Source organism: Scophthalmus maximus, chromosome 6 (genome assembly GCF_022379125.1).
Source record: "Scophthalmus maximus strain ysfricsl-2021 chromosome 6, ASM2237912v1, whole genome shotgun sequence".
Lineage (NCBI taxonomy): Eukaryota > Metazoa > Chordata > Actinopteri > Pleuronectiformes > Scophthalmidae > Scophthalmus > Scophthalmus maximus.
In genome coordinates, this window is record NC_061520.1 from 7502977 (window position 1) to 7527661 (window position 24685).

At 44.9% G+C, this 24685-nt stretch overlaps 1 protein-coding gene across 2 annotated transcripts in view; it reads right to left on the reverse strand.

The window, feature by feature from the left end:
- asic1b (acid-sensing (proton-gated) ion channel 1b) overlaps positions 1-24685 on the reverse strand; it is a 143185-nt gene that overhangs the window by 31618 nt on the left and 86882 nt on the right. Inside the window, exon 1 of one of the 2 annotated variants that reach the window (XM_035630603.2) lies at positions 21997-22995. The exons of the other annotated variant lie outside the window; for it this stretch is intronic. Coding sequence (XP_035486496.2) covers positions 21997-22662 — 666 coding nt within the window. The 5' untranslated portion in view covers positions 22663-22995. Of the gene's footprint in view, positions 1-21996; positions 22996-24685 lie in introns of those variants that run through there. 2 annotated transcript variants of the gene reach the window in all.

The window sequence follows — 24685 nt, forward strand, 5'->3', positions numbered from 1 at the left end:
ACACAGGAATGCAAGCACTTAGAAGGAGCAACAGATGAGATCGGGGAACCACCAGAGGTTTAATCTCCATGTTTCTGGTTTCATACACGACACAGCCTGCTTACGTATACTCTTCACTCACATTCGCTCATGTCATAATGTCCCCTCTGAGGACAATCATGTCATCCCCTCCCCTGCGATTACTCATGTTTTAACAGGTGAGGGGTGTCATGGGGAAAGGTTACTCGTGGGCCCATGGTGGCGGTTGAGCGAGACACAACCGTTGCATATTCAAGACTTGCACCATGGGCAGCCAGAATATCCCTGATTCAGTGCAGTTGTGTGCCAAATCCAACACGTGTCAGCAGAAGATCCAAGAGAGGATCCAGCGCAAACAGGAGAGGAACTGAAGTTTAAGCAAAACATTGGGGTGACTTGGCGGTGCATTAGAATTCACCTGGGATGGATCGCGACACTTCTGCCATTTAACAGCGTTCGTTTCAACAACGTTCCCCCAGCCAACTCATCAAGAGAGAGAGAGGGGAGAGGCTCTGTGGAACAAGCTAATCTGTCTGGGTGAAGGGATAATGATGTACTCGCTTGACAGGGAAACACAATCCCACAACAAGTTTGACGACAACAGAATAACAAATGCACGCTGATGTGAAACTGCAGCTAAAGAGTTTCACTAATGAACCCATTATGAAAGCAAACAGGAGTATTGGTTATGGCTTATAATCTGTGATGCTGAGACACAAATACATATCTGCTTGGATTGACGGGAAATTAAAAAAAATGTGAATTTATTAATGGATCAAAGGGGAGACATTGTTTTAAATACACCTTTCACTGATTAAAGAGTGAATTGAATTGAGGGAACTGAAACATAAATCCCATAAAAGGTAGTTTTATTGATTAGTGCTGGGCAGAAAAACTCATATACTTTTAACATATAGACTTCTATAGCAGAACTTTTCAGTCTACCCGTTTAAAAACACCAGCTCACTTATTTCTCCAAAGAACGAGTTCAGGCATCCTTAGATATGACACTCCTATAATCATACACAGTTCAATCAGTATTTCTGTCTCCTACAAGGTCATTTTCAATGAGGTTATTGAGACAAATCCTAAAACCATTCAAACGAAAATCTGACGGGAACTTTGGTTAACACCCCGCCGACGTGCAGAGTAAATTTATGGACACATTTTGGAGTTCAGACCCGTCGTCAGCAACACAATGAAACTAAAAGGGGATGCAGTCGGGGCAACAATTCTCAGTTCACAAATGTCCGTATCCCCTTCAAACTGATGTCATGAATTTCCAGCGCAGGCTATTAAACACCACAGTGTATTAGTCGCTTGATCGCTAGGAGCTAATGTGAATGAGAGTAATCAGTAGATGGGTTGTTTTTTCGGCTTTGACAGTTCCTCCAAATGAGAAAAAGACTTCAATTTCAATCAGAGGGGGGCCAGTGAAGCGTTGAATGCTCAAAAGCCAACTCAAGATAAATGAAAACGCCAGCGACAAGCAAAGAAAATTTGTTATCTTATCATATCTTGTCATTTCAGCCAGATAACCCGGATCACACCTTTTGGGGTGCAGAGTGTGCCATGCTGATTTACATGCGGTATTTTTCACAAACACCACAACCTTTAGTTTTCAAACTTGAGGCAGACACCAAAAAAAAATATGCACACCACAGAACTCGCTCTGATTAGGGCCCGAGCACGGAGGTGCGCGGACCTGGGGCATTGCATGCACCAGGGCCGCATGCACTGAAGTGCAAGGCCCTATTGTTTCCGCAAGGATTATTCTTATTATTATTATTATTATTATTATTCTTATTTTTCAGCATCGTTCGCTCACTTTTCAGGCACTTCCCATATGCGAAAACGAAGGAAATTTGGCACACACGTCAGAAATTGCTCCCGCTACTCAGACCCAGAGGCCTGGCACTGGGTGTGGCCATGGGGCTCCATAGCGCCCCCTTATGTAAGGGAGTCTTTTCGGGTGCAAATAGTGACAGCTCTGAATCGAAGGTGCTTGGTCTGATCTGTACGAAACTTTTTGGGTATGATAAGACGACCGCCCTCAACACATCTCCATCTTAATATTGGCCATAAGTCATAGCGCCACCTACTGGCAATTTAACGTGACAAATCCTACTTTTATTTCCTCTGCCTCGCAGATTCACCCGATCAACCTCAAACTTGCTCAGTACACTTATACATATTTGACAATGTCATATAAAAAAATCGGTGACGTTTCGTCGGAAGCCGTCCGCGCGGCTATTGAAAAACTACGAGCTAACGGCTAACAAAATTGGAATCATCATAACTCAACCATATTTGGACAAATCTTTACCAGATTCCTCATGAATGATAACTGTCCCACCCTGAACAGATTCCCATGTCAATATTGGACATAAGTCATAGCGCCACCTACTGGTAACAGGAAGTATGAAATTCTTCTTTTACATCCTGTGCCTTTCAGGATCATTGGATCCACTTCATATTTGGTCAGCTTAGGTGTGACACATGGCTGATGTTATACTGTGAAAATTTTTGAAACGACTCAAACGCTGTTGCCATGGTGACGCGTTGTTCGCCATAAAATCCGTTACATATTTGAGGCACTTATGATGCTTTGTTTCTCACGAAACTTGGCAGACATGTTCAGAGTGGCAAGGCGATATGTCCGATATGTGTCTTTTGTCCAATTGTGTCAAAATGGCTCCATAGCGCCCCCTACAAAACTTAAAAGTCAATTATCCCACCTTTAAATTTGACGTAGAAGAACCAAATTCGGTGGGCTAATGTACCTCCCGACGACCTACGAAAAAGCCTCTTGGAGCAATTAGCTCCGCCCAACCGGAAGTCCGCCATTTTGATTTTACCTTGGCGTAAGGGGCGAACGGAAGGCCTCGTACTTTCGCGAACTCCTCCTAGGCGGTTCATGGGATCCGCCTCAAACTTGGGCAACGCGTAGAGGAGGCCTTCCGGATCAAACGATATCAAAAGATTTTGTCTAAATCGAAAGGCGTGGCCGCGGTGAAGCGTGATTCGCCATGAACAGGAAGTTGCTCCAAATCAAAGGTACATGGTCTAATCTGATCCAAACTTCTCAGGCATGATAACAGTCCCGCCCTGAAAACATCTTCATGTCAATATTGGACATAAGTCATAGCGCCACCTAATGGTGATAGGAAGTTTGAAATTCTTCTTTTATGTCCTCTGCCTCGCAGGTTCACTGGAGAAACCTCAAATTTGGTCAGCTTAGTTGTGAGACATGGCTGATATGATACTTTGAAAATTTTGACCATGTGTCAAACGCTGTTGCCATGGTGACGCCCTGTTCGCCATCAAATACGTTACATATTTGAGGCACTTATGATAATTTGTTTGTCACGAAACTTGGCAGACATGTTCAGAGTGGCAAGACAATATGTCCGATATGTGTCTTTTGTCCAATTGTGTCAAAATGGCTCCATAGCGCCCCCTACAAAACTTAAAAGTCAATTATCGCACCTTTAAATTTGACGTAGAAGAACTAAATTCGGTCGGCTCATGTACCTCTCGACGACCTACCAAAAAGCCTCTTGGAGCAATTAGCTCCGCCCAACCGGAAGTCAGCCATTTCGGATTTTACCTTGGTGTAAGCAGTGAACGGAAGGTGACGTACTTTGACGAACTCCTCCTAGGCGGTTATTCGGATCCGCCTCAAACTTGGGCAACGCGTAGAGGAGGCCTTCCGGATCAAACGATATCAAAAGATTTACTCCACATCGAAAGGCGTGGCCGCGGTGAGGCGTGATTCACCATGAACAGGAAGTTGCTCCAAATCAAAGCTACATGGTCTAATCTGATCCAAACTTCTCAGGCGTGATAACAGTCCCACCCTAAACACATCTACATGTCAATATTGGACATAAGTCATAGCGCCACCTAATGGTGATAGGAAGTTTGAAATTCTTCTTTTACGTCCTCTGCCTCGCAGGTTCACTGGAGAAACCTAAAATTTGGTCAGCTTAGTTGTGAGACATGGCTGATATTGTACTGTGAAATTTTTGACCATATGTCAAACGCTGTTGCCATGGTGACGCCCTGTTCGCCATCAAATACGTTACATATTTGAGGCACTTATGATGCTTTGTTTCTCATGAAACTTGGCAGACATGTTCAGAGTGGCAAGACAATATGTCTGATATGTGTCTTTTGTCCAACTGTGTCAAAATGGCTCCATAGCGCCCCCTACAACATTTCAAAGTCAATTCTAACGCCTTTAAATTTGACTTAGAAGAACCAAATTCGGTCGGCTCATGTACCTCCCGACGACCTACCAAAAAGCCTCTTGGAGCAATTAGCTCCGCCCAACCGGAAGTCAGCCATTTTGGATTTTACCTTGGGGTAGGCAGTGAACGAAAGGCGACGCACTTTGACGAACTCCTCCTACGGGACACGGGTAAGGGAATTTTCCACTTCGTGGCTGAGAATGAATGGGCATTTTCCTGCCATTGGTCAAAGGTCGTCACAATGGACTTGCGTCCCTGTTAGGGTGTCATATGGCTGTGACTAAGATCACGAATTGGACGCAAAGTGTGCTGAAGCCACTGCGCCTGTCGGTGGCGCTATCACTCCTTTCTGGGCTGGGGGGGGGGGCCCCGGGTATTGCCGTTGGACACAGGGGCCCCTACCACTTCCCTAACTCGTACACCTGTCCAACTGATGGACCTTTTTGTCCACTTCATTCACTTTGTAAATTTTTGGGTGTCCGCTTCGTGGTACATTTGTCGACATTGCAGAACTTGTCATGGTAGTACAGTACGGTACAGTAAATATGTCCAATCGGTGGAATATTTGTCCACTCTGGGTAAATGGCCCCCTTTTGCCCAAAACTCGCTTGCCGACTCTGGGGCGGGGTACCAGGGGCCCCCGGGGCCCCCGGGGGCCAAAAGTCCAATTAGCCCAGAAGTCACTTGCCGACATCGGGGGGGAGAGGCCTGAGGGGGGCCCGGGAGTACCAGGGGCCCCCGGGGGCCAAAAGTCCAATTAGCCCAGAACTCACTTGCCGACATCGGGGGGAGAGGCCTGAGGGGGGCCCGGGAGTACCAGGGGCCCCCGGGGGCCAAAAGTCCAATTAGCCCAGGACTCACTTGCCGACATCGGGGGGAGAGGCCTGAGGGGGGCCCGGGAGTACCAGGGGCCCCCGGGGGCCAAAAGTCCAATTATCCCAGAACTCACTTGCCGACACCGGGGGCTTTGGCACAAGGGGCCCCCGGGGGCCCCCGGGGTAGGTTGCACTTCCACCGAGTGGACATGTTCCCCCCACTGAGGAGGACTGTGCTGGCCGGGTGGAAGAGACCACCTTGCCTTTGTCCAGTTGGAATACCCTGACCTCAGCTCTAAGGTATTTTGAAGTGTACGTACACTTCGCCGCCTATTTTTAGGACCCCCGGGGAGCCGGGCAAGGGGGGGTTGGGGACGTCCACTCCGCGACATGGGCCGCTTCTTGCCACTGGACGGTTTCCGGAGCCCGCTTCCCTATGGTGGGGAAGAGAAATCGTCGCGTCCCGACCGGCCGTCGCGAGACCCGGCGGACGCGTGGAGAGCGGCTGCCGGCGCGTCCCCGACGGCGAGAGTGCGAGGGCCCGATCATCGCTGCTCGCAGCTTTAATTATTATTATTATTATTCTTATTTTTCAGCATCGTTCGCTCAGTTTTCAGACTGTTCCCATACACGAAAACGAAGGAAAATTGGCACACACGTCAGAAATTCTTCCCGCTACTCAGACCCAGAGGCCTGGCACTGGGTGTGGCCATGGGGCTCCATAGCGCCCCCTTATGTAAGGGAGTCTTTTCGGGGGCATATAGTGACAGCTCTGAATCGAAGGTGCTTGGTCTGATCTGAACGAAACTTTTTAGGTATGATAAGACGACCGCCCTTAACACATCTCCATCTGAATATTGGCCATAAGTCATAGCGCCACCTACTGGCAATTTCACGTGACAAATCCTACTTTTATTTCCCCTGCCTCGCAGATTCGCCCGATCAACCTCAAACTTGCTCAGTACACTTATACATATTGGACAATGTCATATAAAAAAATTGGTGACGTTTCGTCGGAAGCCGTCCGCGCGGCTATTGAAAAACTACGAGCTAACGGCTAACAAAATTGGAATCATCATAACTCAACCATATTTGGACAAATCTTTACCAGATTCCTCATGAATGATAACTGTCGCACCCTGAACAGATTCCCTTGTCAATATTGGACATAAGTCATAGCGCCACCTACTGGTAACATGAAGTATGAAATTCTTCTTTTACATCCTGTGCCTTTCAGGATCATTGGATCCACTTCATATTTGGTCAGCTTAGTTGTGACACATGGCTGATGTTATACTGTGAAAATTTTTGAAACGACTCAAACGCTGTTGCCATGGTGATGCGTTGTTCGCCATAAAATCCGTTACATATTTGAGGCACTTATGATGCTTTGTTTGTCACGAAATTTGGCAGACATGTTCAGAGTGGCAAGGCGATATGTCCGATATGTGTCTTTTGTCCAATTGTGTCAAAATGGCTCCATAGCGCCCCCTAGAACACTTAAAAGTCAATTTTAACACCTTTAAATTTGACGTAGAAGAACCAAATTTGGTGGGCTCATGTACCTCCCGACGACCTACCAAAAAGCCTCTTGGAGCAATTAGCTCCGCCCAACCGGAAGTCAGCCATTTTGGATTTTACCTTGGCGTAGGTGGCGAACGGAAGACGACGTACTTTGACGAACTCCTCCTAGGCGGTTATTCGGATCCGCCTCAAACTTTAGCAACGCGTAGAGGAGGCCTTCCGGATCAAACGATATCAAAAGATTTACTCCACATCGAAAGGCGTGGCCGCGGTGAAGCGTGATTCGCCATGAACAGGAAGTTGCTCCCAATCAAAGGTACATGGTCTGATCTGATCCAAACTTCTAAGGTATGATAACAGTCCAACCCTCAACACATCTACATGTCAATATTGGACATAAGTCATAGCGCCACCTAATGGTGATAGGAAGTTTGAAATTCTTCTTTTACGTCCTCTGCCTCGCAGGTTCACTGGAGCAACCTCAAATTTGGTCAGCTTAGTTGTGAGACGTGGTTGATATTGTACTGTGAAATTTTTGACCATCTGTCAAACGCTGTTGCCATGGTGACGCCCTGTTCGCCATCAAATACGGATACATGTTTGAGGCACTTGGGATGATTTGTATGTCACCAAACTTGGCAGACATGTTCAGAGTGGCAAATCGATATGTCCGATATGTGTCTTTTGTCCAATTGTGTCAAAATGGCTCCATAGCGCCCCCTACAACATTTCAAAGTCATGGCCCCCGCCTTTAAATTTGCCGTAGATGAACGAAATTCGGTCGGCTAGTGTATCATCCTCCGACCTACAAAAAAGCCTCTTGGAGCCATTAGCTCCGCCCAACCGGAAGTCAGCCATTTTGGATTTTATATGTCTAAACATGGAAAATCAAAGGTGTCGTACTTTTATCACCTCCTCCTTGGCCGTTAATCGAAACCACTTCAAACTTGGGCGACGCGTACATGAGACCTTCCCGATCAAACTGCCCATAGGGTTTTATAGTCTACGACGAAAGGTGCGGGCACAGCGGAGCGCGATTCGCCACGAAACATGAGGTGTTCTTTCACTGTGTCGGGGATGCTTCTACAGGCACGAAACACAGCACACATATTACAAATGAGGACAGGTTCGATCGGACGAGAGTTTTGAGTTCGGCCGTTGCAGAGCAACTCCTTAGCGCTCCTTACAATACAGAAAAAGAAAGCCACCCGAGCGTATGAAATGTCACCAGCGAACGTATCTACAGGCCGAAGTCTGTCAGTGCCCCGAACTGAACCCACCAGGAAGACAGCATTTTCAAAGTGAGGACACGGGGAAGAGAAATCCGCGCGTCCCGACCGGCCGTCGCGAGACTCGGCGGACGCGTCGAGAGCGGCGACCCGCTCGTCCCCGACGGCGAGAGTGCGAGGGCCCGATCATCGCTGCTTGCAGCTTTAATTTTAAATGTATTTAGGTGCGACTAAGGAGACACCATGGTCTCCAGTATTATTAGTTTTCTTTACCTTTTTATTTCCTTATGATATGCTTCTTTCAATCTCTATTCTCTCATCTTGTTTTATCCATTTTTTCCAAGGCGTCTTCATGCAGAAATGTTGATACTTTAGTAGTTGCGTTGGAAATAACACAGCTCATACTACATTGTTCTACATTGTGTATACAGCGCAGGCAAGTCTACATCTTGATAAATCTCTAGATATGAAGATAAAGTGTCTGTCTATTTTTACCTCTTTTTTTGTCCATTGCTGAGGGTGGTGAGACGGTTTTGGAGTCTGGGGGAATGGGTAAGAGAAATGATATGTAGCTGTGGCTGTGTGACGCAATACAGCCCCTTAAAATGCCAATGTGGTGCATTCCAATGACCTGTTGCGGAGCTACGTGTGGATATACACATGCAAAATCTAAATTAAGAAATACTTGCGTAGCAAAAATTCACCATTTGTCAGATGAGTCTGTGGATTGGAATGACTGAGAACACAAATCAATGGAAGTGGATGAAGTCTTCATTTGAAAAGGGAGGGAAAGGAGCTAGATTAATATCCTCTCTGAAATGTGGAGGCCGAGGGGTTCATGAACCTTTGAGGTCCAGGCTTCTCTGTGTGTCTGCCCGCCTGCACCGGTGGCAGAAGGTCTGTTTGCAAGAGCTCTGGGGTAACGAGGCATCCGGCAGTTAATCAAACTGTCATTCTGGGTCCACATTGGGGTGGGGCCAGCCAGCCCCGGACCTTGACACGAGTAGAGTCAAACTACGTGCCACTAGGCAAACAACGGCGCTCAGCTTCCCTCCCAACCTCTCTCCTCCCCACTATGTCTTAAATCTATTTGGCTGTACACACTCCCTCCATCATTACCTCCCTTCACTCTGTTTACCCTCAGTACTTACAGCATCCCCCCCCCCCCCCCCACACACCCGTTAGCCTGGGCATGAGCATAATGCATTTCCCTCTCATCCCGCCGTTCTCTGCTGTGTCTTAACATTGTATGTCAACCCTCCCTACGCACACCTTTGTTCTTTTCTCTGCCGCTCTCTTTCCTCTTCTTTCTCTGATCTCCATATTCTCTCCCTGCCTCTTTTGGCTGCTGCAGTCTCTTCTCCGTCTCCTGCTGAGATACAAGAGAGCAGGCAAAGAGAGCGCAGGAGAGGGAGGGCAGATGGGAGGTGGCGAGAGTTGGAGCGGAGGAAGAGAAATGTGGTGGAGGCTTGGAGAGCAGCAGCAGTCATGGTCCTGTAGCTGCGGGGGCTGACAGAGGAGCAGGGTGGTGATTTACTGAGACAATTTTGGGGGATAATTGTGTACATGATCTGCTATAAAGGGACAAATGTCACAAAACCCACTTATCTAGCAGGGTCTTAATCACCTGGGCTATAAGAATGAAATAAAAACTGCATCAGGTAAGTGCTGCTCTGATGAGAGGACTATGTGAGATGCGAGTCAGTGGTTGTAGCTCAAGAGCTGCACTGCAAGCCCCAGAACACAGAGCCCCAGGCTGTGACACTGAAACAAAGCTGAATATTGCGTGACGTTGTCAAAAAACACTATACACAAAAAACAGCTAGAGTCTCATAGTGTTGTGCAAGTATATCCTTGGTTTTTAAACTATTATTGGCTGCTTTTTACACAGTATGATCAGTATTGTGAACGAGTAGAACATGCAAAACTGCATGAACATACATATGGCTTATCCTTTGAGGGTCGAAAGCCAGCTGACATTGGGCGAGAGGTGGGGTACACCCTGGACCGGTCGCCAGCGTTTGACAGGGCCGCCCCGTAGACACAAACAAACCAATCAGACTCACACCTACGACCAATTTTAAGTCTAACCTAAGCTGCGTGGGAGGAAGCCGGAGCGCCCGGAGAAAACCCACGCAGACACATGCAAGAAAATGCAAACTACTGCACCACCATGCCGTCCTGGACACAACAAAGTTGTAGTAATTAGTTCAATATAGCTCACATGTTGTGAAAGGGTAATGTCTAAAAGATTGGCAGCGTCAGACTGAAAACCATTGTAAAACCTGCAAAACTGCACAAAAGGGGCAATCCATCAATTTAACACACAAACGCAATCTTCCAAAAACTGTTAAAATGTTTTCTGTGGTTCCGTGGCGGAGCTTTCTGATAGTGTCCAGTGTTATTCGGAGCTTCAAGCGTGCTATTGATGACAGGTCAGGATTTAACCCTTTTTTTTTTTTTGCTAATTTGTCCCGTTGGTCCCCGGGTTTGTGTGAAAGACCATTTTCCTGAAGTATTCTGTGTAAACATTGGAGTAACATGACAGCATCAACTTTCTTTCTCTTTTTCCATTGCGTTTCCTCGCCTTCTCTGTAATTAACATGAGTGAAACAAACTGACAGCCAGATGCAAAACACCAAATAGAAACTTAAAAACTGCTGTGGGTCTTTTAAAAGCCCACGTTACTGTTTTACAGTGGTTGAAGATTGCGGGCTTTTTTTTTAGGAAATGTGTGAAGTCTTCGAGCGGTTTTAAAATTAGCATGTATAAAGCGTTGCCTTGGGAAACGTTGAACTGCATTAAAAAACCTTAAAAAAAACAAAACTAATATCCCTATGGTGTCAGCCTCAGAACAGATGTTTAAACATCGCAGCGAATAGCTGGTGTGTGGTAACAATTCACTGGACACCGAGCTCTGTTAAATGAACATCACTACTATCTGAAGCGGGCGGGTTCCAAAGTCCCTTTTTTTCGGGTTGTGAAAGGACTCAGTGTGGCAGCACCACCGCGAATAGCCACCTGTGATACATCAATGCAATAATCAGAAAATGGATTCAGGGGTCTCACTGTATAACTACTGTAGCTGGATGGGGGGTAGATTTATATATACAGCCCAAGGGCCAGTAAGAGTATCCTTGCCTGCACAGGGAAACACGGGATGACACAACTAATTCATCTCGGCAGCATCATGACAGCTGGGCTGGAGAGGGTTCGGTAAAGGGGGAAACGGTTCTGATGAATGACTTTCAGAGTACGGCTGCTAGCTATAGCAAACAGGCTCCCAGTCCCCACAGGCTTGATGCCTCCTCTTTGCCGCGCAGAGAAATGAATGAATGGCCCTTTGTGAAATAAATGGTCCCTTTCTGCTCGACATTTACAAATGAATCATTCTTGTAAAACCAAATCCTTCCATTTGTTTTATTGGTCGTGGAGGTGTGTTTCCTGCGCTGGTGCTCAAAATAGAGAGGTTGTCAAAAGCGCACACAGCGGCGGTGATGTAAGAAATTGATTATAAGTTCGACATTTTGAGAATCACGCTTATGTGAATCAAGCAGTGATTTGTTATGAGAGTGAGATCAGAAGATTGATATCAATCTTGTCTGGGTGTCAGGCACGGGTCTGGAGTCATGATGACATTTTAAGCAGAAGCTACTGTGCTTCCAACAACTGGGTGCAATAAAAAATGATAATAATACTAATAAAAAATTGGATCTATAAAGCACTTTTCAAGGTACCCAATGCTGCTTTACAGAGTTTGGAATATAAAATAAAACAATCCAAGGACAGAAAATAATAGCAGAGAAGCTGACGACGATGACACTAGTGGTCAAAGGCCTTTGTGAATAGATGGGCTTTAAAAATATTTTTTATAAGTGTCCAGAGATGCGGCATTGTGGATCTCAGGTACCGGGAGAGAGTTCAGAGGGGGGCCCAGAGGGGCTGCCACACTGAATGCCATGTCACCATAGGTTCTCAGGCTGGTATGATGGATGGCGAGCAGACCCGTTTCAGAGGGCCGTAGGTTCCAGGATGGGGTAAAGGTGTAGAGGAGGTCAGATAGGTGCTGGGTCGCCGGGGCATGGAGGGATTTATATGTGAAGAGACTGAGGAGGGAATTGAGTGGATGGTTTGGAACTGAGGTAAATCTGTGTTTCATCAGCACAGCAGTGTAGGTGTAGACCGTGGTGCTGGATGATCGGACCAAGGGGGAGCATGCAAACGGTGAACAAGAGGGCTCCAAGCACAGAGCCCTGGGGTACGCCGTGGGCTTCTTGTTGGCGAGCCTTTCACGGTTTGAGAGGCTCGTGAAAACGGGCCTCCTCCTCCTCCGACTACATTTCCAGCAGGCTTAATAGACAAATCGGCGACAGCTACAGCAAAACAGGCGGGGGTTTCTACTGGTGAAAGATCATGTCGTGTGCGACCCCCTGCCACCAGTCAGCCGTGACGACGACTGCAAGACTCCTGATCACAAGACAGCGGGTCGTGTCATGTAAACTGCAAAGTGATCCGACGACCTTGAAAGTCGTGTAGTCTAAACTAGGCATTTCTCAAAAGCTGAAATATATTCAAACATACTGGTATATGTGTGATAAACTAAAAGGGGTATTCATTTGGATCTAATATTCTTTTGCATTTTTTTCCAAAACTTCAAACTATTCCTTTAATTACTTTAAATCAAAGAGGGCAATGAAATCTATTGCAAATCCACAGCCTTTTAAATGTTCCTAAAATTGTATTGGTTCTTACATCATAATGGACACTCCTCCACCTGGCAAGTGTACATAAACCAACATCCAACTGAAATACCAACAGTAAAAGGGAAGTTTCCCTCTCCTTATGAAAATATGAATCCTTTCAATGTGGTTTTATTTTTAAAGGGATACACGTTCCCCACAGCAACACCTCCCATCTTTGGAGAGAAGAGTTGAATCATGAAAGTCTTACCCTCTCAGAATGTTACACAAAGATTGCTTTTGATTTTTAATTCAGCAGAAGTACGATCAAAAGCTTCTCAAGCAGAGATCCTTAGTGGATATCCTTTCACGTTCTATTAATTTCAGTCCCAACCCAGTTTAAGATCAGCTTCCAATCACAGGCTTAGCAGCTGCTGTTAACTGGCATATTCTGACAGATAAAAAAAAAAGAAACAAAACACATCTTCGATTTCTCGCCTGGACGCACTGCTTTCATTCAGGCACCGTCAACACAATTTATGTTAGTCCAAATTCTGTGTTTGTTCACCTTGTCAAGGGGATGTCAGACATGCAGGGAAAGCAGGGCTAACGAAGGAGGGTCGATAGTAGTCCGACTGGCTGTCAACTTCCTGGGAAAACTCACAGTGCACACGCACACGCGCGCACACACACACACACACAGGAAGATCAGACTGCAAGAAGGGATGAAGCAGACAGTCCACACTGAGCTGCGCGGTGGGCTGCACCTAAATGGATCTTTCATTTCCATTTCATTTGGGCCCTGCAGTTTGATGGTTCCTCTGGAGATGCATGTGCTGAGAGCCATATAATGGCAGATAGCTCCCGTGAGTGTGTATGTACGTTGTGTATGCACGTGTGTGTTTGTCCGTAATGTGGGTTGCTAATAGGCGGCATGATTTATTTTCTATTGTCCCCACTAATAGCAGCTCGTCTGAAGATGGCTGAATAACGACATCCTGATATAAACCTGTGAACGGGGAGGTGGAGGTTGGAATTAAGAAGGCACACCTCCCCCGCTGATGTCTATAATTCTTTCACTCAATCTCAATCGTGGTTGCATCAGCTGTGTTAAGGTGGTTGTGGTGCTGAATAATATAATCAGACCTTCCTCTATTATTGCTCAAAGGCAACAACAGCCGACCTGCAGAAGTCGACTCAGAGATGCTTGGATGAAACAAAGACCACTCAACCAATACACCTCCCACTGACGTTGGTGCAGTGCAGGTGTGTGCACAATTTTTTAGCTCATATACATTTAAGGCAGTTTGACACTGCGGCTATCCGGGGTGTCTCAAAGTGACTGAGCACAAACAGTGTTATTGGTTGTCATGGAGTTATTGGTCGTCATGGACAGAGCACTTCCAGTTGTGACTTTTCTGTAAAAGTTTGGGGACATATTCAACAGATTTGTTCTTTTCTATTCCCAGGATAGACAGTGTTTCACAACACTGGCAATAACCCGACACACGACTAGAATGAAGATCCTGTATACACTTGATGTGTCTCACTCAGGCTGATGCCTTATATCAGCTTTGCCTCAGAAGAAGATACTGTTGCTGCTGGATGAGTAACCGGGGCAAGTTTGAGTCATAACATTTAGACATAACCACATTATATGGAGATAATATGTCAGTCTAGATGTTTACAAGTTCTGCCACCTGGTGGCCAAAATTAGATTTTGATCAATGATCAATATAATCATTTATCAGCACATTTTGTTAAGGGGATGTTACAGAGCAAGATAATTCAGTTATTAACACCCAGTCTGTACAGTAGACAGACAAAAACCTGGACCCCTTGTTTTCTTTCATCTCACATACACAATGTGCTGTAAACATTCATACACAGACCCAATCCCACATGCCCAGTCGATGTAAGGTGTCCTGCTGATTCTATGACCTGCCTCAATGAGCCACACTCGCTTCCTAATGGAGTCCTGCTGACCACGACAGATGTAGTCACCTGTGAGAGCGGAGGCAGAAAATACTATTTCGTCCACAATAATCCCCCAGCCTTCAGACTAAACACCCACACACCTTTGTCTGCCTACACATCCATACACACATCCAGACACGGAGGCACACAGACAGAGACACCAAAGAAGACAGAGGAAGAGAGAAAACGTTGAGCCGGTGCTCAGAGATGGACACCGCCTTACCTTCTCCTTACAGCTCCCATGACATCCCTTCTGTCATTGGTGTTTTTTTCTCGGCTCTGATATGAAGGACAATCCTGTACGAAGCCATTAAAGACCTCTCATTGGCCTAATTAACTACTAGAAGGTAGCTATTGGCCCCCATTCAGGACACTTGTCATGTGTCTAATTCATATATAATTGCTCCAGCAAAATTGCAGTATCCCTCATTTCGACATCATTAAGCGTCATTTATCTTAGTTGAGGAGTAAAGTGAAAGTTCAATCCTTTCATTCATGCCACATTTAATGATTAACTATCACTGGTGTTATGAAGTGTTGGCTGGTACTGGAGGAGAGCGGTATCCGTCCAGTTGAAATGACGCAGTCTTCACGTCCCATTGGACTGATTCTAACGGGGAGTGCGTGCTGCTGTGCCCTGTTGTCAGCGGCCTTCAAAGAAGACGAATGAGAGGTTTAATTAGAATGGGTGGGATCTGAGGAGAGTCAAACAGTGAGTGAGGGATGAGTTGTTGCCAAGGCCGTCCACAGCAGACAAACCTCTGCTCATGTTTGATTTGTAATATTTATTTTTTAATCCCCCCGCAACACACAAGTAGAGTTTAATCCCTCTGGGAGAAAAAAAAGGCTCTTTCAAAAAATGCAACTGCTGTGTTTCCGCTGGCAGCAACTCTGCTTCTACATGACGCCTTAGAGCTGCAGTAAGCAGAAAACTGGAAATGGCAAAAAAAAAAAAGGAAAGAAGAAAAGAAGATAAATAAATAAGAAGGAAGCCCTCCTCCTGCAGCGCTCCCCTCTCCGTCTTAAGCTCCTTCCACACAGGCGGGCTATCGACGCGTGCACGCGCTCCATGTGCACACGAGTCTGATCGATAGGTTCGACCAGAGGCAGCTGCCAGCGAGACGGCCCAGGAGTTTGTCGTGTCATGCGGCTTTTTACACAGCCAAACATTCTACCGTCAGTTGCCATGGCAGAGTCTCGTGTGAGAGGTAAGACACTGTTTGCTGTTAACTATCAGCAAAAACAACTTTCGTGGTAAATAGTGGGACGCAACCTACTCAAACCAATACAACACAAAGACGAGAGGAGGTGCAGAAGTCTAGTTTCGCCTCAGACCGCTTGATTTACAATTTGCTGAAAGGTTATTATGGAATATTTTGCCCCAAAGGTTACTGCCCCAGCTTTAACTGGATGGCAGTCACTGCAACTCAGAGTCTGATGTTGTACTGTGGTGGGAATCAAAGGCTTCTTCAAAGATTGGATTAAGCATATTTTTTTTACTACAAACAAGCAAACTAAAAAAGAGCAGCATGCAGCACCTCCGTGCCAAACGCTCCATAGAATCCAGTTTTGGGTTCTAAAATCATTATAAAACACTGCCCCCTTGTGACCACTCTTTGATATAAATGCATCTCAGAAGAAAAAAAGAATTCAAAAATGTTAGTGAACCAAATCCACTGCTGGAAAATCCTTAAAAAAAAAAGCAGATGAGAGTCAGAGTCACAAGATTCTCATCAGACGTTTTCAAAAGAGAAATGAGAAGTGAAGCTTTAGAGGGATGGTCATTTACTGTTATGTGAATGTAAAATTCAACATTTAATTTAACCTCTTTAAATCAACAATTGCAATAAAGGTAATTGTGTACTTAAAAGAGGGCACCTCTGAACTTCTGATCTGAAAATAATGGCAGAGGAGACGAGAGGAAGTCACAGGCAGCTATCTGAATTTCACTGTCGCCATTAATATTTAATGGTTCGTGTGCCGTCACCTCTCGGAGGGGAGGGGCAGCGCAGGCCTTTTCTTTCTTTTCAAACTCAGAGACTTTAATGACCACTTTCTGACTGAGCCCATGTCTCTCCGCTTAATCAAACTCATTTCCATAACTTGAAATTTGAAATCCGTCATTTCAGTTCAGTATGCTCACATACAACGGTCAGGGGCAGGAACTAAATCGACACTTCAGCAGACACCGCAGTTGTGATGAGGACGTGTGCTCCGCACAGATGCATGTATATCAACTGAGCTTGTTTGTTGTTGTGGCAGCACCGTCTGAATTTCAAACCGACTAATGAAACAGTAAGAATTGATCATCGATCAAGCTCCAGAATGCATTTAACTTGTACAGTGAAAATGAAAATAAATCACAAAATGATTACGTTTTAAAAAACAGAGGCACAAAAATCAATTTCCATTTGAAGAAGTGACAGTTTAATTAGCCTAACTGCACGAGGTGCAGAGTAACTGTTGCTCCTCAAGCGTTTAGCACACACTCAACGTTGGCAGTGCTCTATTCAGTTAGTCTTTGTTCCTCGCTATATTATGATCTACTTTATTGTTGCGCCATGATTAACTGTGCTCTTTAAAAAAAGTCAATTTATGGACGTCTAATTTATCAGGGCATATGCCTGAAGATAATTACATCACAGTTTCCCTGATAAAGCCTATTCCCAAAGGCTGCTTAAAATAAATGCCGAACCATGCCGAGCAAGTATTTCACAGCAGATGGTGAGGCGATCTCTGGCATTTAATTTTCCTTTTCTCTGAACATAAAATATTCCCTCTCGCAGTCTGTCTGCCTATCTGTCCGTGAGAGCCTGAGCCTGGGGTACAGAGGCCGATGGTCTTGACAAGGCAGGGGAAGGGTGTAACCAGAGCCACTGGCGGATTCTGTTGACTGTGCTGAGCTTGAGAGAAAAGGGGATGCTGAATTTAATGGGCTGGGACTGGAGCAGGAAGCGGCGACTTAGATGACTTTTCTGAGGGGGTCTCACATTCTGCTCAGAGACAGAAAGGCTGCAACCTGAACCGTCTCTCTGCAAGGCGTTAGCCAAGCTTCACTACTGACACGCACACACGCACGCACGCACGCACGCACGCACGCACGCACACACACAGACACACACACGCACACGCGCACACACACACACACACACACACACAGACACACACACACACACACACACACACACACACACACACACACACACACACATTATCATGCACAAACACCAGACAGAAATGGTGGACAGAAAGACAAGGGCAATGGACAAAAAACCCTAGAGAATGAGAGACACACACACACACAATGGTTGCAGGACCATTGGCGGCTAAACATGTTCTCCACGTTGGACCTGTGGCGTTGCAAATTGCCACATTACACAAAATAAATATACTCCATTGATTTTCTTTGTAAGAAAACAATGGCAGTAGTACATAATGCATGCTGTGAAGTGAGTCAGCCTGCTCCATAGGTATAATCAAACCTTTCCTACACGTTATAAGACTGAAAGGAGACATATTCATGTTTTTCAAGGTAAAAGGTCTGCAAAGTTCAAAAGCGCGCAGACAAAGCCAGGAGCTATGGTTGTAGGGCCACAATTTCATATTTCGGTTGCCTCTGACAGTGGCAGATATTAAAATATGTCGGAAAGCTCAAGGTACCTAGGCTGATGTTATAATCACTCATCATAAATATATCACTCATCAGTGATGCTCCACTATGTGCAGTTATTAAGGCTTATGAATAGCTAATAAAGGGTCTTGGGTTTCTCAGTTTCTAATGAGAGATTCGTAGAAGTTAGTCACTTGTGTGGGTTCTACAAGGTATCAGGGTGTATGTATCTATAGGCACTGTCATGCCTGCACTCAATCTGTGGATGTATTGCATCTGCCTTCCAGATGTAGAAAAAAACCCCACTGGAAATATGCATGCTGCATATAATATATTCTGCCGTTTAACATTACTAAAAATATATCAGCATGCTTTTGCATAATCAATGTCCTTGATTTACCTGCACACATAATTATAATTCACTAAGCAACAGAGGGAGCCTGGAAATACATTTGAATTAGCCTTTTCTTAGCAGTGGTTGCATTTCTCAGGGAAATCTTTTTCTTTAAATAGGTGGTTATTTAACCTGTTTATGAACATTATCGAGGCGACACAGAAAACATTGTTTTGTTGCTTTGGAAACAAACTGTGAGAAAACATTGGCGGTGAACGATCAATGACTATTTTAGTGGAAGGCTCAGGTTAAATTGACTATAATTAGTAGCCATTAGAACGAGACACAGAAATAATAACTTGCCACTTGTGTTTGTCAGGTCTTTAGCTTTACCAGAGTACACAGAAACCTCCAGGCATGACTTCATCGTTTTAGTCAAAAATAATATATATACGTGTGTATATATATATATATATATATATATATATACACACAGTGCAAACAAGACTTGTACAATACAGAACAACCCACACCTCTAACGCCGCTACATCGCACACAGGCACGTGCAAAGCTCTCTGTGAATTGATAATTTGACAGAAGTACTCTTTGGCCGCAACGCCGTTAACGCCAGTGCGAAGTCCTAAAGTATCCATTTTTCTTTTGCAGATTATAATTAAATAATTGATTACTTCATCAAACTTTCGTGTTGATAGTTTCAGAGTCTTTCATAAGTGGACCTGGGGGAGTCCTTGGAAAAGCTTTGTGTGGTTTGTTCCAAAATCAATTATCTAAGATGCTGTACTGTATACAAATGTGCTTGAGGGTTTAACTCTTCGTATTAACTGATAGGTATACAAACAAAAGGTATAACAAATTTAAAACTAATGCAGGTATACACGTTAAGTAAATGTAAACGGCTTATATCTTTCTGATCACAAACAGCTGCCTCAAGCAGAAATTAAATGATGCCCACGAGAAAGTTTAGGGTGTTAAAAAAACTGTTAAACAATATATTCAAATGTAATTATTTATCATGGACAGTTTGGATCAATGACTCTTTGAAGATAACTATTTTTTATAAGAATCTGAAACATCTTATTTCATTCAAACTAACTCTGCCACTGAATAATGTCCGGCCAGCGCCTCCCCTCAATAAAAATGGCAGACTGCATTGCAGTCGCAGTGCTTTGTCTAAAAAGAGCATATCAACAGAGCCTGACAGCCGGCCCTATTTCACCTCAAGGACACTGTCCATTCACAATTCTATTCCATTTATGACACTCATTGCCCGACCTGGGCACATTTCAGTTTTTGCCTGTAAACCTGAATAAAAAACATGTAAAGGAAGATCTACAGTGACCCGTCAAAGACGTAATTTACTCTCTTTTTTGGTGCTAATATCAAATCACGCTGCCTGTTTAGTTAACGTGTAGTTTGCCCACACAGTGAAGGTGCATTCATAAAACTCTGCAAGTCAGCAAGACGAAAAGAGAGAGAGCTCTGCGATGGAGACGCTACTTTCAACCTTCATAAAGTTCCTTTTTGTTCTATCGTGTTATTCCCCCGCGGCAATGATTCAGTTTTACGGCAGGATCATTAATTTCCTCCTGCCTGCGCCCACTGTACTACGCAAATGAAGAGACTGTTTTTAATTATTTCTACCTCTGTGGGACCATCTGCCATGGTCTGATAAAACACGTTCACACTTCTCCTTTGCATTAATCCATCCTCACCACACCTTCACCATCCAAGTCCTTCATTTCACTTCGGCACTCGTGTTTTCCCTGAACTTGCGAGTCTGTGTTCTGGTTGACGGGATGCAGCCCTCGACAGCTCTCAACTTCTGAAGCTCCCGACCTCATAATGTCAGAGCTGCTCTCATTCAGTGTTGATGCTGTGAGGCCCCTGATGAAAAAAAGCACCTGTTAAGACAGGATTTCAGTTTTTGATGCTACGTCTCTCTGCTTGTCTCCGTCTTTTAATCTTCCCTGTGACATACGTTAGTGTATGTCAAACATTTAACAGAAATAAATTCATTTTTCTGTCTCAGACTCGTGGAGTTCCTTCCGGTGAATAATTCATACCTTTGAAGAAATGACTTGAGGTCGTCACTTTTTAGGTTTTTTCATTGTTGATCAAGAAATTGTTTCCAATTTTTTGGACGGATCTCTACTCAATGTAATAGAGATATTTAAAAAAATGTTGTGTTGTGTCAAGACCAACGATCCAAAGCCCCGAAATGTTGAATTAATAACCCAAAAAGACAAAAACGCAAGCAAATTCTCAGCAATTTGATTAAAATAACTTCAAACTAGAAAAGCAAATATCTGAAGACTGCTGAAGAGATGCTGTCTGCTGAAAGGCTGACGCTAAACTGGATTGCTGGCTTGAATTTGGATGAAGAAGCTGAAGGAGTGTGAAGAGTTGGAAAAGGGGGAAATTAAAATAAAGGTAGTTGATGTGTAATTACTAGAATGGTTGGGGGAAAACATTGAACACAAGCGCGAATGTTCTAATAGAGCTAAACGTTTTGATGTTGGAATGAAGTTTCTGGGTTGAAAAATGTTGAAGGAAAAGAAGGGGCCAATTAAACAGGCTGAAAAAAAATCTATAGACTAAAATTTGTTGTAAATGCTTCCCACATCACACCAATAAGTTGCCAATTATACTTTTGTATAAATACAGTTCTAAACTGTTTAATCCTTAAGTAATAACAACTGTTATTTCTGCTATTTAGATTTTGGTACAACCAACATGGCAATGAATATCGATATAAAATTAAACCGCACATTAACAAAAACAAAAATCTTGTCATGATCACGTCTGAAATGGGAACGGTTTGTCATTTACAATGTATTTACACGCCGATATAATTGCAAGTCATGTAACTCTAGTACATCCATTAGCAGTCGGCACATACCTATCTGTAACTGTGCAAAGGTCAAGCAAATCAATAGTCCAATAGCTGGATATTGTCAACACCACTTGGTAATTCAGTCTTCCTCTTCAGTGCTGTCCGACGTGCACAGCCAGGGGAACACACGGGGCGGCAGCCACGAAACCCAAAATGTCAAAAAATTCAGGAAAATGTGTGTCTCGCAAACAGGCTGTTGAATCTGAGCAACACGATTTCACTCATGCCCGTTTAATTCAATAACAACAGATTTATGCCAAATGTTCCACTTAAGTAATGGAACTTGCTTTTATTATGTCTACTCTTTGGTTATTTACAATTCAATAAAGCGGACACGCTGACTTAGAGAAAGAGTTTAATTCACAGCAATGACTCAGGATTTTAAGTCACTGTATTGCATCACATCCGCTAATTTACTCTTTCTTCAGCATCTGAGATTTTCCTCCTCTTCCCTTCTCCTTTTTCTCAATATTCTGGCTTGACAGTTGTAACGGGTTTAACAGGATGTTGTTACATTGAATCCTAACAGATGGTAGACCTTGATGAAATCCAGCAGCCTTGCTCTTTTCATTATTGGGACTCTACGAGTTGAATTTAAAATCCCTCCTAGGTTTCTCCCCATGAGGTTTCTTGTGTCACTTACCTCTTTGAAGTTCTCAGGGCCACAATCCAAACCTCGGAAGTCACACTCCAGCAGCATGTCCTCGATGCGGTGTTGAGTGCGGCTGTAGAACTCATCCAGGCTGAAGCGGGAGCCCGGCGGGCGGTCGGGCTCCACGGCAAGTGGAAACCCGGGTGCCATGCCTTCTTCGAAGCCCAGCAGAGGGCCCATGAAAATCAAGTCACTGTAGCTCATCTGAGATTTCCGAATAAAGTTGTAGTTGCATATGGTGACAGCCGGAAAGGTCATGTTCTTGGCCATGTTTTCGTCCAGCATGGTGATGCGGTCGTACTGGAGATAGTATATGATCCTGTCCGCCACCTGGAACAAGAAAGCGGACAGGGCCATGGTGAAGACCACCGCCCAAAGACCCTGTCGAAAGCCAAACTTCTTGTTCTCCACGAACACATGGTTGGCGCCGTGGAGCGAGCAACCATCGAAGAAAGTGGCCAGGTCGTCCACCTCGCCGACGTCGTCCTCCTCGTCGTCATCCACCTGACTAGGCCCATCCAGGTAGTCCTGCGAGTCCCCGTCGTTGTAGCTCTTCCTCACGCGCTTGTAGTGGTCTTCAAAACCATCTTTGCCAAATCCTCCGCCGGGCTCGTCGTCGGCAGAGAAGGAGATGGTGCACATGATCCGGACCGGCATGGCGGCAGGAAGAATGAGTTAATAATGCTTATAAATAGAAAGGCAATCTGGAGCCGGAAGTTCAGTCTTGAAGCAAATAAGTCGTTCAAGAAAGGAAGTGGTGGTAAGGTACTGACGCAAAACCATCAGCTGAAGTAATCCTTAGACTTAGAAAAGTCTAGAAAGTAACAATCCTGGTACAAGCTAGGCTGATACCTTGAAGTGCGTCAATCGAAATAAAGACACGATCAAAACATCACCTAAAGTAAACCACATACAACCGCTCGCCACCCTTCGCATCTACACTGCGTTGAACTGAGACGCCTCTGGGGCAGATCCATCCCTTGGAGCAATTTAACAAAGAGAGAGGGAGAAGAAGGAGGAGAAGAGGAAGAAGAAGAGAAGGAGTAGGAGGGGGGAATGGGAGGAGGGGAAAGAAGGTGAGGCCATGAGGAGTATAGGAAACAGAATACTCCCACAGGACCCCGCTACAGGTCACCGTGTCAGTGCAGTTTCACCATTTACAGGAAAAAAACAAAAAAAGAACACAACAAGGTTTTCACACAATGGGGGAGAGGAAACCAAAGAGAAAAGCAGCAGTAGCAAAAGCTCCACATAGGCTGTTTATTTCTGCTGATGTTACTGTTCGGCATGACCTCACCTGAGAGAGTCAATGATCTCAGCACAGCCGCGTAATTAAATGCAAACAACACTTTTTTGTTGCTGTTTTTTGAGTTTACTGAATGGTAATAAAAGAGAGAAACCAAAAGATACAAGACACAAGACACAATACAAAGTTCTGTGAGATGAGGGAATTCAAAGAGAGGGAGCAATTCTCATGGGGGCGAGGGGGTTCTTATCAGGAAATAAGATGTAACCGAGACACAACCGAGAAGGAAAATCAAGGGATTGAATCAAGACTTTCATTTGTCCATCGTCAGTCCAAGCTAATGGCTCATTTTAGCAACAGATCACTTTCAAAAATAACAAACCCCCACATAGCTGCGAGCAGTGCAGTTCTATGGAGAGCAGCTTGACTGAAAGCAAATACATACTGTATGTACAAGTAGTGGAGAGACAGAGAGAGAGAGAGACATCATCTCAAAGTGATCCTCCCGTTATTGAATATGGAGATAAAGGCAGATTCCCAGAGGTGGTGTTGGTTGTGATATGAAAAGGAAACGTAACAAACCGATCCATCCGCATCGACCCGCCTCCATTAGACTGCCGATATTATTTTCAGAAAGACAACTGGGTGCCAGAGAATGAAACCGTAGATGCATTGAGGGGCATGACAGCATCCTTTACAATAAAAGCCCACAGCTAATGATTCCACCGATACCTCCGAGGGAGCAGCCACATTAAACCTGTAAAAAAACCCGATGGGAAGCACATTACACGGACTGATCCATTTTGTTGAAGCTTTTAAACCATACCAACCAGCCCGGCGTGTTTTCATCAGGTGTAAAACCAACATCAGCTGAGGGGGTGAGAACGGCAGCAGACTTGGTCAATAGGTGTTTAGCCGCAGCTTTGAAACTGCTCGACTATCAGAGAAAACAAAGAAATCCAGGTGATAAGAGGGCAAACGAGAGGATTGAGGCTCGGCCTTGATCTGGCCTGGTATAGCCTCTGGTTTCTAAAATGTGTACAGCAATGGTGATTTCTACAGAGTCTCCGGCATCCACAGCCTGACCAAACAAGAAGGCCACGTCGCTCCCTCAGCTGCAGGGTCCAGGTGCCACTGCATGAATATTCACACGCGCCGTTAACATCCCAGATGTTGCGCCGAGATGGCGACTTGTGAAACTGCGGATGGGGGGGGGGGGGGGGGGGGGGGGGGGGGGTGCCGAGGAGTTCACCGACCTTGCTGAGTTGAAATCAGATGATTAGGTTCTCGTGCCGTCTGCCAAAAATATCTTAATAACGTTGTCAGCGCAGATTTATCGAAGCACACATGGTCGCGATAAATCTGCGCTTTGTTTTGATATCTATGTTCTCCCCCGAGGGAATGAATCCAAAACCCAAAACATGATTGTTTTTT